Here is an 18,068-nt window from a genome sequence, read left to right as displayed (position 1 = left end):
TTGCTGGCCTGTTTTCTGGTGGTGACAATAATGATACACTAGAAGTATTTATTTCTACAATCTGAACACTAACTGTATGGATAGAATGTCCACCTCCTGCTTCCTTTCTTTCTATCTTAAAGATAGTTTTATGTTGGGCTCCTTAGCAATAAATATATGATCAGGATGGAAACTTCATCCACCACATGTGTATTTCAGTGCTGAACTCACCAATGGACATTTGATGACATGATCCAAAAATTACATAAATTACTGAAGAACAGAAAGCTGCATAAGCGATGTTGAGAGGAGGAATCAGTTGCCTTGCCAGCAAACTAAGTGTCAGGCCTGAAAAACAAGATAATTTAAGAAAAAGCAGCTTGGCTTTAAAAGTCACCTTAAATAAAAGCTGTAAAGAATATTTAAAATAAAAATCATCCATGTGTATAGCTGACTGAGTGTGGTAACAGTATTTCTGAACATATAGTACTTCATTAGTACTTTTTATTATCTGCTTTGATTCCTAGCTTCTCTTCCTATTTTGCCATATGCTTTTTACACTTCAATCCAGTATCATAGGCTGAAACATCGTTCACTGCAAGGTCTTAATACTAAACTTGTGAAGCAAATACCACAGCAATAAGATCCCTAATTCCAACAGCTCAAAAGCAGCCCCATCCTTATTCCTAGCTAAGCACAAGCAGGCCCTGGGAATTCTCCAGGGCTGAAGATAAAACTGGAGAGCAAGGCAAGAATCACACTTCACTGACTTGAAGTTGGTATGTGTTGGTTCTCTTCCATAGGCCAGTCACTCCAGCCTCTTCCTTCAGCTCCTTCTCTAATACTTTCTTTTCTAAGAAGCACCATGAGAATTTGGAAATTTTGAAGCAAATAGACTAACAGGCATAGTGTCATCCTTTTGATGTTTCAAGCCCCTATTTCCTTCCCTAAGAGTCTGTCCTCAATTTACATCATACCAATATACTCATCTAAATTCAATGATGAATTTAGTGAGGTGGTTTATTGTCTTAGATAAGCAAGGCTCCTTTTTATAAGACATTTCAAACATATACAAAAATAGAGTTTAATGAATTCCATACACCCATCATCCACTTCAATGGTCAACCGATAACCAATCTATGCTCCTACTCCTCTCTCACCCTATATTACTTTGAGGCAAATCCAAGGCATTTGATTATTTAATCTGTAGATATTTTGGTATGTGTCTCTAAATGATAATACTCTTGTAATTTTAGTACAATATCATCGTTATCCACTCAGTGTTCAAATTTCCCTGATTATCTTACAAATGATTGTTGTGGTAGAGGGTCTCTAAGATGATGTACAATGATCAATTGGTATTCTTGCCCTTATATAATTTCCTCCCCATTAAGTGTGGAATAGACTTACTAATTTGTTTCTAAGGAGTAGACTATAACAAAAATGACAGGATATCACTTCTGAGGTTAGGTTGCAAGAAGACTTTTGGTTTCCATCTTGGTTGCTCTCTCATTCACTACCTGCCAGAGGTGGCTTCAAAGGTTTGTAATCTATGCAGTCAAGACAGAGTCCTAGGCTTAGAAGGACTTTGCACTTGGTTTAATGCTTTGCTGTCACTGTCTTGAAATTCTGAATAATTTCTGAACTAAGAGCCCTGTGTGTTTATTTTGTATTGGGCCCAACACATATAGTTGGTCCTGCCAGCCGCCATGCTGTGAATATGGAGAAGCCAGAATGGGGAGGAACTCAGGCCTGCCAACACCCATATGAGTGAGCCTGGAAGCAGATCCTCCAGCCTCAGTAGAACCTTGAGATAACTGCAATCTCACCTTGAACCAGAGGTATGGTGAGTTTTGGGGTGATCTTTAAAAAATTATTTGCTGTTACATGTTGTGCTTTGTTTCACAATCTGTGTGTCTTAATCAGGACCCAAATATGGTCCTTACATTGGTTGATATGTCTCTTAAGTCTCTTGTAATCTATAGGATTTCTTCACCACATTTTTGTCCCCTAGGCAAGGCTCTATTGATTGCAAGAAACAGAAAATCTACTCAAATTAGCTTAAACAAAATAGGACATTTATTAAAAGGGTGCAAAGGGCAATTAGACCTCATCAGAGACTGGAACCAAACTAAAAAGCCATCAGAATCCAAGGCTGCTACCTTCCCATTCTCTTTGTCTCCAGGGTTCACGGTATCCTGTCTTTGTTTCCAGTTTGGGACTATTATGAACAATATTGCTATGAATATTCTTGTGCATGTCTCCTGGTACACAGATTTACAAGTTACTCAAGAATATATAGCTTGAATTTCAACTTCTGGGGCATTTATTAAATAATGCCAAACTGTTTTCCAAATGGTTGTGCAATTTATACTACCACCAGTAATGTATGACAGTTCCCATTATCCACATCTATGCCAGCACATGATATGCCAGATTTTTAATTTTAGTGTGCATGGTGATAATTCATTTCAATTTCATTTTCTGCTTTATTTATTACTAATAATGTTGAGCACCCTTGTCTAGTTATTTTTATGGATTTATAGGAGTATGTATATTACAAATAAATCCTTCGTTGTATATTGTTTTGCAAGTATCTCCCATTCTGTGATTTGCTTTTCAATCTTTTTTTTTTTTTTTGATATGGCATCTTGCTCTGTCTCCCAGGCTGGAGTACAGTGGTGATTGATCTTGGCTTGCTGCAACCTCCACCTCCTTGTTTGAGTGATTCTCCCACCTCAGCCTCCTGAGTAGCTGGGACTATAGGCGCGCGCCACCACGCCCGGCTAATTTTTGTATTTTTAGTAGAGACGGGGCTTCGCCATGTTGGCCAGGCTGGTCTCAAACTCCTTACCTCAAATGATTCACCCACCTCAGCCTCCCAAAGTGCTGGGATTACAGGCATTAACCACCGTGCCTAGCTGCTCTTCAAACTTCACAGTGGCTTTGAATAGATAGAATTCTTAAATTGTACTTACTTCAGATTGATCAGTCTTTTCCCTTGGGCTTTTCCTTTTGCTTTTGGTGTCTTATTTAAGAAACCTTTTTCTACCTCAGGATCATAAAGATATTCTCTTATGTTATTCCAAAATGTCCTTTTTGCTTTAACTTTTACATTTAGGTCTTTAATCAACCAGGAATAGATTTTTGTGTATGGTGTAAGGTAAAGGCCTGAAATGTTTTTTTCTGTATAGAGACCCAAGTGTTTTACATCATTTGTCACTAAAGGCCTGTCTCTGTAGTGACATATCTGATACACAGTGTGTGTGATTCATATATGTGTGACTCTTTTTCCTGTTTCATTGGCTTAATTGTTTATCTTTGCAATATTGTACTGTCTTAATTGCTCTAATTACTTTAGTAATAGTTTTGGTAATTAATTTAGTAATCTCCATTTTTATTGTGAAATATAACATGCATGTAGAAAATGCATTAAAATAGATTAATAGATGTCAAGCTTACTTAATATTTATAAAACAAACACCCACGTAACTACCACCCAGGTCTGATTACAACACCACCTCTCCCCACAGAAGGATTCATTATTTTGGCATTTATGATAACAATTTCTTTGCTTTTCTTTATCAGTAGTGTACATATCCCTATATAATATAGTTTAATTTGCTCCCATTTTGAACTTTATATTAAGAGTTATACTGAACACAATTTTATTTCTGCTTTTTTTTTTTTTGAGACAGAGTCTCGCTCTTTTGCCCAGGCTAGAGTGCAGTGGTGTAATCACAGCTCCCTACAGCTTCAACCTCCCAGCCTCAGGGAATTCTCCCACCTCAGTCTCTCAAGTAGCTGGGACTACAGGTATGCACCACCATGCCCAACCAAATTTTTTGTATTTTTCATAGAGACAGGGTGTCGCTATGTTGCCAGGCTGGTCTTGAACTCCTGGGCTCAAGCAGTCCACCTGCCTCAGTCTGCCAAAGTGCTAGGATTATAGGCATGAGCCACTGCGCGTAAGCATAATTGATTTTTATATGCTGATTTAGTATCCAGCAATATTCATAAAATCTTATTATTTTCTTTGTTTTTCTTTTATTTTTTATGCCTTCTTAAAATCTTTTTTTGCTTTTAAAAATCATATTAATTTTCTTTATACTGTTTTGAATTCTTTGCATAAAAAATCATCTGTGAATAATGAAGCTTTATTCCTTTATAATTCTTATACTTTGTGTTTCTTTTTCTTGCTTTAATATACTGTGTATGCACTCCATCATAATTTTGAATAGCCCCTATTTACTTTTTTTTTTTTGTGGACAGTGTCTTGCTCTGTCACCCAGGCTGGAGTGCAGTGCTATGACCTTGGCTCACTGCAGCCTCAACCTCCCAGACTCAAGTGATCCTTCCACCTCAGCCTCCCAAAGTAGCTGGGACTACATGCGCTTGCACCACCACACCTAGTTAAAAATTTTTTTTTTCAAATGTGTTTATTTATTTTAGTAGAGATGGGGTTTCACCATGTTGCCCAGGCTGGTCTTGAACTCCTGAGCTCAAGAGATCTGCCTGCCTTGGCCTCCCAAAGTGCTGGGATTACAGGCATGACCCACCATGCCTGGCCCCCATTTACTCTTGAAAAGCAATGTGTAGCATGAAGAGAAAATCTTTTGAAATTTATGGTTTTAAATAACTAACCAATGCTGGGAAGGTAAGAGAATTACTAGGTTAGCAATCTGAGAATTAAGTCATCTAGCCTCATTTAAACTTAGGCCATAGTGAAACAGAAGGAATTAAAATTTCCAAACTTCCCAACATCTTAAAATTTTCAAAAATTTTAAACTAATTTTAGAATTACAGAAAACTTACAAAAATAATGCAGTTTCCACATATCCCTTCCACAGTTTCTCCTAAAGTTAACATTTCATATAGTCATAGTATATTGATCAGAACTAGGAAATTAACATTAGAAATTAAAAACTTTATTTGAATCTCATCAGTATTTTCTCTAATGTCTTTCATTTTGTTCTAGGATTCTATCTAGAGTCTCACATTTCATTTAGTTGTTATTTCCCCTTATTCCTGCAATCTATAAAAGTTCCTTAATTTTTACCTGTCTTTCATGACTTTGACACTTTAAAAGAGTATTAATAGATCAGTTATTTTGTCAAATACTCCCCAATTTTGGTTTGTCTTATATTTCCTCATGATTGTACTAAGGTTATACACTTTTGGCAAGAATACTACAGAAATGATGTTGTATTTTTCTTATTACATCATATCACGGGATTCATAATATTCATATATTTTACTACTGGTGATGCTCACATTGATCACTTAGTTAAGCTATTTTCTCCTCAGTCTTCTATTGTAAAGTAGTGGGGTAGTTAATAAATATCTCAAGGGAGATACTTTGAAAATATGCAAATACTGTTTCTTAGTTTTGCAAACTTTCACCCACTAGTTTTAGCATCCACTGGGTAGATCTTATGTACAATTATTACTGTAGTATTTTCATAAAGGTGATTTTGTATTTTCTTCTTTAATTCTACATTTGTACATTGGAATTTTACTATGAGGAAGATCCAGCACCTTTTTAATAAGGTCTTCATCATATAGTATTTTTGTTTCATTTGAATAAAATTATTGTCATTAGGTATTCAAATGTAAGTACAATTTTTGAATTATTCACACTGCAAATTATCTTATTCACATAAATTAAACTAATATTCAATCCGTTAATCAAGTATTAAGAGCTGGTTGGTAGCCAGGCGCAGTGGCTCATGCCTGTAATCCCAGCACTTTGGGAGGCCGAGGCAGGCGGATCACAAGGTCAGGAGATCGAGGCCATCCTGGAGAACACGGTGAAACCCCGTCTCTACTAAAAATACAAAAAAATTAGCCGGGCGTGGTGGCGGGTGCCTGTAGTCCCAGCTTCTAGGGAGGCTGAGGCAGGAGAATGGCGTGAACCCGGGAGGCGGCGGAGCTTGCAGTGAGCGGAGATCGTGCCACTGCACTCCAGCCTGGGCGACAGAGCAAGACTCCGTCTCAAAAAAAAAAAAAAAAAAAAAAAAAAAAGAGCTGGTTGGATTCATTCATTCACATAGCTATGTAATCTTTTTTTTTTTTTTTCTGATGGAGTCTCACTCTGTTGCCCAGGCTGGAATGCAGTGGTGTGATCTCAGTTTACTGCAGCATCTGCCTCCCAGGTTTAAGCAATTCTCCTGGCTTAGCCTCCCGAGTAGCTGGGATTACAGGCACATACTACTACACCTGGCTACTTTTTGTATTTTTAGTAGAGACAGGGTTTTGCCATATTGGCCAGGCTGGTCTCAAACTCCTGATCTCAAGTGATTCACCTTCCTCAGCCTCCCAAAGTGCTGGGATTACAGGTGTGAGCTACCATAACCAGCTATGTAATCATTTTTATTCAACAAATATCTTTTGAATACCTACTATGTGCTAGGTGTTGTGGTGGATGCTAGATATTACTCTTATGTCATTCTTATTTTGATACAAGATTATACTGATGGCTTGCTAATTTAGCAATGGGATATCCTCCAACTTTGGTCTTTATTTAAATATAAGTAGAAACTGATAGGGGGCTCATAGTTAAAGCATCAGTTCCAAGAGTTAGCTGTCTCATTGCAGCACCATAGGAATACGCTAGAAATTTTTTTCATAGAAGTAAAATGACTATATTAATACAAATGGGCCATTTTGGTTGTAGCTGCCACATGAAAATTTCTTTTTGCAGGAATGCAACTAGTACATATGGTAACTTAGTGTGAATATTCTCTTATTCTGAGAATGCAAGGCTGGTTCAATATTCAAAAAATCAGTTAATGTAACCTGCCATATTAAACATCTAAAGAGAAAAACCACATGGTCATATCAATAGATTAAAAAAAAACCATTTCACAAAATACAACATTCATTTATGATAAATTTCTCAGCAAACTGGAGTAGATGAAAACTTCCCTAACCTAATAAAGGGCATCAACAAAAATCCTACAGCTAACATCATACTTAGTGGTAAAAGACTGAGTGCTGGCCGGGCGCGGTGGCTCAAGCCTGTAATCCCAGCACTTTGGGAGGCCGGGACGGGCGGATCACGAGGTCAGGAGATCGAGACCATCCTGGCTAACATGGTGAAACCCTGTCTCTACTAAAAAATACAAAAAAAAACTAGCCGGGCGAGGTGGTGGGCGCCTGTAGTCCCAGCTACTCGGGAGGCTGAGGCAGGAGAATGGCGTGAACCCGGGAGGCGGAGCTTGCAGTGAGCCAAGATCGCGCCACTGCACTCCAGCCTGGGCGACAGAGTGAGACTCCATCTCAAAAAAAAAAAAAAAAAGAAAAAAGACTGAATGCTTTCCCTTGTGTTCAGGAACAAGGGAAGAATGTCTATTCTCACTATCCTTATTCAACATAGTATGGGAAGTCTTAGCCAGTATAACAAGCAATAAAAAGTTATAAAGGCCATTCATATTAAAAAGAAATAAACATAACTGTCCCTATTAACAGATGACATGATTGTCAATGTAGTTAATTCCAGGGAATCTACAAAAAATTCTTAGAACTAATAAAGAAGTTTCAGGATACAAGAAAAACACACAAATATCAATTGTATTTTTATATGCAAACAATGAATAACTGGAGACTGAACCATCATTTAAACCCCCAAAATGAAATTCTTTGGCACAAATCTAACAAAACTGTAGGATCTGTATGCTGAAAGCTACAAAAGGCTGATGAAAGAAATCAAGGGACCTAAACAAATGGAGAGACACCATAATCGTGGATTGGAAGACAACATAATAAAGATGCCAGTTCTCCCTGAAATAATCTGTAGATTTAATGGAATAGCTATCAAAATCTAAACAAAAACCTTTTTTGGTAAATTTAGATAAGCTGATTATAAAATGAATATGGAAGAATAGTTAAAACAATTTTGGAAAAAAAATAGCTGGAGGAAGCATATCACCCAAACTTAAAACTCACTGTCAAGACATGGTATTGGTAAACGGATAGACACATAGATCAATAGAATAGAGTGAAGAGAATTTAGAAGGAGACTCGCACAAAAGATGCCTATTTGATCTCTAACAAAGGTGCAAAAACAATTCACTGGAGGATATTCTTTAAAAATGGTGTTGAGGCCGGGCATGGTGGCTCATGCCTGTAATCTTAGCATTTTAGTAGGCCAAGGCAGGAGGATGCTTGAGGCCAGGAGTTCCAGACTGCAGTGAGCTATGTTCACACCACTGCACTCCTGCCTGGGTGACAGAGCAAAATCCTGTCTCTAAAAACAAAACAAAAGCTCAAAAATTAACCACAAGAAAAAAATAAAACCTCAATGGAAAAATAGGCCAAGTACTTGAACAGACCCTTCAAAGAAGATATGAGGATAGCAAGTTAGGCACATGAAAAGATGTTCAACCTCATTAAGCATTAGGGAAATGCAAATTAAAACAATGATGCGATACCACTACATACTTCTTAGAATGGCTAAAATAAAAGGTACTAAAAATGAGACTATCAAAATCAAAACCTTTTGCTCTGGAAGACTGTTAAAGTATGAAAATGCAGGCTCCAGACTGGGAGAAAATATTTGCAAAACCTGAAATATTTTGCAAAAACAAAATAACTAGTATCCAGGATCTACAAAAAATGCTCAGATCTCAATAGTAAAAACAGAATTTAACTAGAACATGGGCAAAAAACGTGAAGAGCCATTTTATGAAAATAACAGATGGAAATTAGCATATGAAAAGATGTTAAATATCACTAGCCATTAAGAGAATGCAAACTAAAACCACAATGAGATATCACTACATGACTATCAGAATAGCTAAAATAAAAAATAGTGACAACATCAAATGTTGGTGAGAATACAGAGCAACTGGATCACTCATAGATTGCTAGTGGGAATGTAATATGTTAAGCCACTTTGGAAAACAGGTTGGTGAAAAAAGGCAACAGGCAACTCCTATATACTCCAGCAACTACACTCCTAAGCATTTATCCCAGATAAATGAAGACTTAACATTTATTTTTAAAACCTGCACATGAGGCCAGGCACTGTGGCTCACGCCTGTAATCCCAGCACTTTGGGAGGCCAAGGCGGGTGGTCACTTAAGGTCAGGAGTTTATGACCAGCCTGGCCAACATGGTGAAACCCTGTCTCTACTAAAATACAAAAATTAACTGGGTGTGGTGGTGTGCACCTGTAATCCCAGCTACTCAGGAGGCTGAGGCAGGAGAATTGCTTGAACCCAGGAGGCAGAGGTTGTAGTGAGCCGAGATTGTGCCACTGCACTCCAGCCTGGGTGACAGAGCGAGACTGCCTCTCAAAAACAACAACCACCACCACCACCACCAAACAAAAACACTTGCACATGAATGTTCATATCATCTATATGTGTAATACTAAAACCTGGAAGCAATCCAGATATCCTTCAGTGGGTAAGTGTTTAACTATACCACGGACTATTACTCAAAAATAAAAAGTTATGGCCAGGTGCAGTGGCCCATGCCTGTAATCCCAGCACTTTGGAAGGCCAAGGTGGGCGGATTACAAAAATTAGTCAGGCATGGTGGCGGGCGCCTGTAGTCCCAGCTACTCGGGAGGCTGAGGCAGAAGAATGGTGTGAACCTGGGAGGTGGAGCTTACAGTGAGCCAAGATAGCACCACTGCACTACAGCCTGGGTGACAGGGTGAGACTCCATCTCAAAAATAAATAAATAAATTAATAAATTAATTTTAAAAAGTTATAAACAATTGATATATACAATAATCTGGATGAATCTCCACAGAATTATGAGTGAAAAAAATCCAATACCAAAGGGTTATATGCTGTATGATTCCCTTTAGATAACTTTCTTGAAATGTTAAAATTGTAGAAGTGAAGAACATAATGATTGCTAGGGATTAAGAGGAGATAAGGACAGGAGGCAGGTAGTGGTGGCTGTAAAAAGACAACTTGGCCGGGCGCGGTGGCTCACGTCTGTAATCCCAGCACTTTGGGAGGCCGAGGCAGGCGGATCACAAGGTCAGGAGATCGAGACCATCGTGGCCAACACGGTGAAACCCCATCTCTACTAAAAAAAATTAAAAAAAAAAATTTAGTTGGGCTTGGTGACGGGTGCCTGTAGTCCCAGCTACTTGGGAGGCTGAGGCCGGAGAATGGCGTGAACCAGGGAGGTGGAGCTTGCAGTGAGCCAAGATCGCGCCACTGCACTCTAGCCTGGGCGACAGAGGGAGACTGTCTCAAAAAAGCAAAACAAAACAAAACAAAAACAAAAGCAAAAGACAACTTGAGGGATCTTTGTGGTGGTTAAAGTGTTCTCTATCTTGACTGAAACAATGCTGATATCCTGGTTGTGAGACTGTACCATAGTTTTGCAAGATATTACCATTTGGGGAAACTGAGTAAAGGGTACATGGGTTCTACCTGTTGTTGCTTACAAACGCATGTGAATCTATAATTATCTCAAAATAGAAAGTTTAATTTTAAAAATATTGACAATATCAAGTGCTCATGAGGATGTGGAGGAAATGAAATTCTTATGCTTTGCTGGTGGGGATGTAAAATAGTAGCAAAAACCACTCTGGAAAACAGTTTGGTGGTTTCTTATAAAGTTAAACATACACGTACCTTGTGACCAGCAATCCAGCTCCAGCTTAGTAAAATAAAAACTATGTTCACACAAAACCTGTGCATGAATGTTCATAGCAACTTCATTTGTGAGAGACCAAAACTGGAAACACAATCTCTATCCACAAGTGAATGGATTAACAAAAAGCTGTGATATATCTGTATAGTAGAATATTACTAAGCAATAAAAATTAACTATTGATACACACAACAATTTGCATGAATCTCAAAGGCATAATGCATAATGAAAGAAGCCAGCCTTTGAAATTTACCTACTGTATGATTCCATTTATACGATGTGCTCAAAAAGACAGAATTATGGTGCTAAAGGACAGATCAATAGTTGCTAAGGGTTATAGATTGGCAGGGGGATGTGACTTTAAAAGCATGGCATGAGAGTTCTGGAGGTGATGGAACTGCTCTGCATCAATTGTGGTGGTGGTTACACAAATGTATATCTGTGTTTGTTTTTTTTTTTGTTTTTTGTTTTTGAGATGGAGTCTCGCTCGGTCACCCAGGCTGGAGTGCAGCGGCACCATCTTGGCTCACTGCAACCTCCACCTCCTGGATTCAAGCAATTATCCTGCCTCAGCCTCCCAAGTAGCTGGGATTACAGGTGCACACCACCATGCCCAGCTAATTTTTGTATTTTTAGTAGAGATGGGGTTTTGCTATGTTGCCTAGGCTGGTCTCAAACTCCTGATCTCAATCAATCTGCCTGCCCAGGCCTCCCAAAGTGCTGGGATTACAGGCATAAGCCACCAGTCCCAGCCATGTGTGTTAAAATCAATCTGAGTATACACCAAAAGGGAAAAAAAGCCAATTTTATTATTTGATAATTTAGAAACAAATAAGTAAGTAAAGATTTAAAAAGTCATCTGTTTTCCCCAGTTAACAGTGCTGTACTAGAGTCAGATTTCAGCCACAACTTGTTTATGTTCTTGACCTCTTTTGTGCTATCCACAGCCTGCCTGATCACAAGCTTCAACCCTGCCTGCTGGGCCTCAGAAAAATAGAGAAATGGAGGTGTTTAAAGACTATCTGGGGAACTATAAACTACTGTGAGTAAAGGATTTATAAAACCCATTCTATTTTTTGAAGATGAATTTGATCTTGGGTTAACTTTCTAGCTCTGTTTCCCTGGAAACCTTATAATGGTAGAATGGCAACTGTGTTACCAGGCAGAATTGCTTATGGTAAAAACGAGCCCAAATAGTATATTCCATCTGGACCAAGAGGACTGTGAATGAAAGATATATCCAGTTGCAAGCCCTACCTTTGGGATTCTCTGAGCATAGTGACTCTTACAACTGGACTTGTCCCTTGTGGGACTCTGGGAGCAATATTTATGGAACTGTTACAAGAGTTGTTGATTCCTATTCGGGAAACGAGTTTGTAAAGCCCAGATAAGCTCCCACACCTATCTGTGTATCTTGTTGTCTTGCATCTGAACTGCTACTTGGAAGACCAAAGAGTGGGCACTGGATTGCTTGTCACTTGCTGGAGAGATGCTGGCATGCTATGTTTCCTATCCTTTACCTTTTTCTTCTTTTTTGAGACAGGGTCTTGCTTTGTTGCCCAGGCTGGAGTGCAGTGGTGTGATCACTGCTCACTACAGCCTCGACCTCCTGGGCTCTGGTGATCCTCCCACCTCAGCCTCCAGAGTAACTAAGACTGCAAGCACAAGTCACCAGGCCCCACTAATTTTTGTATTTTTTTGTAGAGACAGAGTTTCACCATGTTAGCCAGGCTGGTCTGGAACTCCTGAGCTCAAGCAATCTGCCTGCCTTGGCCTCCCAAAGTGCTGGGATTACAGGCATGAGCCACTGTGCCCAGCCTATCCTTCCCCTTTCTAGGTAAAACCAATGCCAAGTGAGATGTATTATAGTCATGAGTATGAAATAACTAGTTAAGGAAAAAAATAACAAAGAGTGGATGTTACAAGTACTCTGGAAAGCATTCAGGGGTCTAAACTAAATCAAGTCTTTTGGAACCACCCTGGAGACATTAGAAATCTGGCAGATAAGGGAACAAATGGTAATGCTGTGAATAAAATTCAATATTTTTTTTCTATTCATCTAGCACAAGTAATTGTTTACCCTGGGCATGTGGACAAGGTCTGATACATTGTCTTTGGATGAACAGGCTTCATATCTTCCTTACCTTGGGGAACTTGCACAAGGCCAACACTTATACCAGCAAGTAAGTCTCCAAGAAGCCAATCTTTTAATCGATACATACACATCCATTCTAGGAAGGGAAAGATTGTAAGCATGCATCGTAGGAACCTGTGCCATGAGCAGCTGTGTGAGAGAAGAGCAGAGACTTGGTTAGTTTCTCCAAAGAAAATGCCCACATAGCCAATAAAAGGCATTTGGCCCACATAGCCAAGAAAAAGCAGAGTCTTGTCAGCACTACTGACAGTTTGACATATTGGACCAGATAATTCTTTGTTGTTGGGCTGTCCTGTGCATTGCAGGATGTTTAGCAGCATCCCTCATCTCTACACATTTGATATCAGTAGAACTCCCTCCTTCAGCTGTGACAGCTAACAACAACGTCTCCAGACATCACCACATGTTCCCTGGGAGACTAAATCACCTTAGCTTCAGAACCAAGTGCTATGTATATGTCAAGAACTAAGCCATACACATCCAGCATGTAATCAGTTCTGTGTTTTCATAGGATGTTTGGGAAAAATTAAACCTACCAATTTTCCAGTAGAAAAATGGACTGCTGTTGTTTTCTCTTGACAAGGACAGTGTTTTGAGGGTGACATTGATAGGCGGAAGGGCAGTTAACACATTCATGTCATTCCCAATTAGGAGAGTCCCCAAGTGCGAGGCAGGTGCATAAAGTGTGTTCTTTCTAATTATGACCCTCTGTGGAGGAGAGGAGAACATGGCACTAAAATTTTTACCAAACATTTACTCTGGCCTTGACCTGTGACACGTAGAAATTAGTAGAAAATACAGAATATGAAGTCCTGTGCTTAAGGACTTAGTTATGTAAAGAAACAACTTTGGCCGGGCGCGGTGGCTCAAGCCTGTAATCCCAGCACTTTGGGAGGCCGAGACGGGCGGATCACGAGGTCAGGAGATCGAGACCATCCTGGCTAACACGGTGAAACCCCGTCTCTACTAAAAAATACAAAAAACTAGCCGGGCGAGGTGGCGGGCGCCTGTAGTCCCAGCTACTCGGGAGGCTGAGGCAGGAGAATGGCGTAAACCCGGGAGGCGGAGCTTGCAGTGAGCCGACATCGCGCCACTGCACTCCAGCCTGGGTGACAGAGCCAGACTCCGTCTCAAAAAAAAAAAAAAAAAAGAAACAACTTTATAAAATAAGACTTTATTATCCTTTAGCCCAGTAGATCTCAACTAGATGTAGTTTGTTCCCCTGTGTACATGTGGCAATGTCCAGAGACTTTTTTTTTTTTGAGGTAGAGTCTTGCTCTGTCGCCCAGGCTGGAGTGCAGTGGCACAATCTTGGCTCACTGCAGCCTCTGCCTCCCGGGTTCAAGCAATTCTCCTACCTCAGCCTCCTGAGTAGCTGGGATTACAGGCATGTGCTACCATGCCTGGCTAATTTTTGTATTTTCAGTAGAAGTGGGGTTTCACCATGTTGGCCAGGCTGGTCTTAAATTCCAGACCTCAGGTGATCTGCTCGCCTCGGCCTCCCAAAGTGCTAAGATTACAGGCATAAGCCACTGTGCCTGGCCCAGAGACATTTTTGACTCTTGCAATTGGCAAGTGGGTAGAGGCTAAACATCACAGAATGCACAGACCAATTCTCCAAAAGAAAGAATTTTCTGGTCCAAAATGTCAATGATCCTGAGATTGAGAAAACCTGCTTTAACTTTCAGATCATCTAAAATGACAGAATCATCATTAATCAACCAGGAAAACCAATTTGGTTTTAAATTGCTTTTTGTTATTTAGATCTTAGCATGGGTTGAAAGCAAAAAGTATGAAGATTTTTCGTGTGTAAACTGAGCTAGATAATTGGGATTTGACTACAACAACAAATATAACTTTAACGTAGTCAGGGCTGAAGTGCGTGCTCAGACAAGTAATTTTACATATGTTTTACTCTCACAACTATGGGCATTACTATTGCTAAGGTAATTAATGCCAAATAAATATGACTTTACCAAGGTCACAGGAATGAGCAGAGATGGGGCTAGAAACAAGGTCCTTGATTTTAGCTCAGTGTTCTAGCCACTCTCCTGCCTCCAAATTTCCTGTTGGCAGCTGTGAAATGCTGCTTGACAGCCATGAGCAAGACCATTGGTTTGGAAGGAACATCACATTGCTGTTCTTAGGAGAGTCCCTGGGTGTGTGGCAGGTGTACAAAGTATGCTCTTTCTAATTATGAGCCTCTGTGGAGGAGAGTAGAGCATGACACTGGAACAGTTTGTTCCTTCACCTGGTTCAGTCTCCCTTCCTCTCTGTGTGTCACTTAGGGAAAGACCAGCCAGCCACCCAAGGCAAAGTCAGCAAAGCTCTTCCCCATGGTGAAAAATACAATGGACATGGAGTGATGAGGCTTTAAGAGTGACAGGAACTAAGGAGGGAATTAGAGGAATGGAAGTTGAAGCTGATGGGGAAACAGTATTAGCATTTAGACATGAATCTGGATTTCAGTTAAGACATCTTTTTTTTTTTTTTTTTGAGACGGAGTCTCGCTCTGTCGCCCAGGCTGGAGTGCAGTGGCGATCTCAGCTCACTGTAAGCTCCGCCTCCCGGGTTTACGCCATTCTCCTGCCTCAGCCTCCCGAGCAGCTGGGACTACAGGCGCCCGCCACCTCGCCCGGCTAGTTTTTTGTATTTTTTAGTAGAGACGGGGTTTCACCATGTTAGCCAGGATGGTCTCGATCTCCTGACCTCGTGATCCGCCCATCTCGGCCTCCCAAAGTGCTGGGATTACAGGCTTGAGCCACCGCGCCCGGCCCAGTTAAGACATCTTAAAAGTGAGAAATAGAAAAATCAAAATGAAAGCACAGAGGAGATTTTGATAAGAGGGGGGATTTGCAGTTGTTAAAGAGGAAGAAAATGAGGAAAGATATTAAGAGGTTTTCTGCAGAAAGAAAGAGATGGGGTTAAAATATTATTTTATTTACATTAAAAAACTCACTTATGGTCAGGCGCAGTCGCTCATGCCTGTAATCCCAGCACTTTGGGAGGCTGAGGTGGGCGGATCACAAGGTCAGGAGTTTGAGACCAGCCTGGCCAATATGGTGAAACCCCATCTCTACTAAAAATACAAAAATTAGCCAGGTTTGTAGTCCCAGCTGCTTGGGAGCCTGAGGCAGAAGAATCACTTGAACCGGGGAGGCGGAGGTTGCAGTGAGCTGAGATAGTGCCACTGCACTCCAGCATGGATGACATGGTAATACTCCATCTCAAAAAAAAAAAAAAGAAAAAAAAAAACCTCATTTATCTAGTGCTATTTCCTAGTTGCTTTACAAATACTCTTTAAAACCTCATAATCACTTTATAAGGCAGGTACTATTATCATGTTGATCTTACAGAAAAGGAAACTGAGGCACAGCAGGGTTGAATAGCTTACCTAAGGTCACACAGCTGAGAAGCAGCAGGACTAGTATTCAAAATCAGGCAGCCTGGCTTCAGAATTGTGCTTTTTTTGTTTTTTTTGAGATGGAGTCTCACTCTGTAGCCCAGGCTGGAGTGCAGTGGCGCAATCTCAGCTCACTGAAACCTCTGCATTCTGGTCTCAATTCTCCTGCCTCAGCCTCCCGAGTAGCTGGGATTACAGGCACATGCCACCATGCCCAGCTAATTTTTGTATTTTTAATAGAGATGGGGTTTCACCATGTTGGCCAGGCTGGTCTTGAACTCCTGACCTCGTGATCTGCCAGCCTCAGCCTCCCAAAGTGCTGGGATTACAGGCATGAGCCACTGTGCCCAGCTAGAACTGTGCTCTTAACTACTGTGCTGTGCTACCTTTCTGGTCAAAATTCAGAAGTGGAGAGAACCGTATGTTTTAGAAGTAGGGAGTAACAGTTGCTAGAAAGCTTATGGGAGGCAGAATGGGTCAGATTTAAGTGTCTGGATGGCAAGTCTAAGAAAGGTAGAAAGGAGTTAGGTTGAAATTTCACTGGGAATAATTTTTTATAATGAGGGTAAAGTTAGGGGAAAAGACCATCATTTTATAGAGACAAAGCCAATGTTGCCCCCAAATACCCTCTTTGGCACATGTCCCCAGATCCATCATGGAGCAGAGGAAGTGAGAGGACTAGAGAGGGATATCCAAGAGCACAACTTAAAAAAGGCAGGATGTGGACAAAGGAAAATGTTTCAAGGAAGGGACAGTCTCCATCAGGGCTGTGTAGGGACCTTCCACAATTGTCACCAACATGCCAACATACCAACATGTGCCAATTGTGGGTGATAAACCAGGGGACAAGAAGGACTAGTAAATTCAGAGTGTGAGTGATGACAACTTGAGTAATTACGATTGCTATAATGATGTAGGTCATGAAGGATTCTTTTTTTTTTTTCTTTTTGAGACAAGTCTCACTCTGTTGCCAGGCTGGAGTACAGTGGCATGATCTCAGCTCACTGCAGCCTCTGCCTCCCAGGTTCAAGTGGTTCTCCTGCCTCAGCCTCTCGAGTAGCTGGGACTACAGGCGCATGCCACCAAGCCCAGCTAATTTTTGTATTTTTAGTAGAGATGGGGTTTCACCATGTTGGCCAGGATGGTCTCAAACTCCTGACCTCAGTGATCCACCCGCCTCGGCCTCCCAAAGTGCTGGGATTACAGGTGTGAGCCACTGCACCCGGCCTGGATTCTTAACCTGAGGTTTGTGGACCCCCAAGGGATCTGTAGATAGTATTTGGGGATATATGTGAAGTTACGTAGGAGAACTTTTTTTTTTTTTTTTTTTTTTGAGACGGAGTCTCGCGCTGTCACCCAGGCTGGAGTGCAGTGGCCGGATCTCAGCTCACTGCAAGCTCCGCCTCCCGGGTTCACGCCATTCTCCTGCCTCAGCCTCCCGAGTAGCTGGGACTACAGGCGCCCGCCACCTCGCCCGGCTAGTTTTTTGTATTTTTTAGTAGAGACGGGGTTTCACCGTGTTAACCAGGATGGTCTCGATCTCCCGACCTTGTGATCCGCCCGTCTCGGCCTCCCAAAGTGCTGGGATTACAGGCTTGAGCCACCGCGCCCGGCCAGGAGAACTTATATCTTTACTTCACTAACCTCTTTAGCATTTCCTTCAATTATGAATGTTGGCAACAAACCACAATAGTATCAGCAGAACTTGACTTTGTCACCAGTAGAAATCACAAACATTTCTATATACATTACAATTGCTAAGGAGATTTGAAATATTAGTTACATTCATCACTACTTTGAAATTATGGTAGTTATTAGACCTATATTATTAAATAACAGAATTTTGGTATTTTTGATATTTAGATAACTGTATTTCAATGTAACTGGTTTTCCTTATAATCCTGCTTA

At 40.6% G+C, this 18,068-nt stretch overlaps 1 protein-coding gene and 1 long non-coding RNA gene across 2 annotated transcripts in view; one reads left to right on the top strand and one right to left on the bottom strand.

The window, feature by feature from the left end:
• The window catches only part of SLC26A8 (solute carrier family 26 member 8), an 80,409-nt gene that overhangs the window by 54,045 nt on the left and 8,296 nt on the right, over positions 1-18,068 (bottom strand). The window contains exons 3-4 of the mRNA XM_005553202.5: positions 12,747-12,886; positions 211-327 (exon numbers count right to left, since the gene is read on the bottom strand). Coding sequence (XP_005553259.3) covers positions 211-327; positions 12,747-12,886 — 257 coding nt within the window. The remainder of the gene's footprint in view (positions 1-210; positions 328-12,746; positions 12,887-18,068) is intronic.
• LOC141410116 (uncharacterized) lies at positions 1,682-12,802 on the top strand. The gene is made up of 3 exons (XR_012433870.1): positions 1,682-1,820; positions 11,550-11,644; positions 12,666-12,802. It is a non-coding gene; the product is annotated as an uncharacterized lncRNA (long non-coding RNA).

Source organism: Macaca fascicularis, chromosome 4 (assembly GCF_037993035.2).
Source record: "Macaca fascicularis isolate 582-1 chromosome 4, T2T-MFA8v1.1".
NCBI lineage: Eukaryota > Metazoa > Chordata > Mammalia > Primates > Cercopithecidae > Macaca > Macaca fascicularis.
Note: the sequence above shows the minus strand (reverse complement) of the source record. Positions and strands in the feature narration are given on the sequence as shown.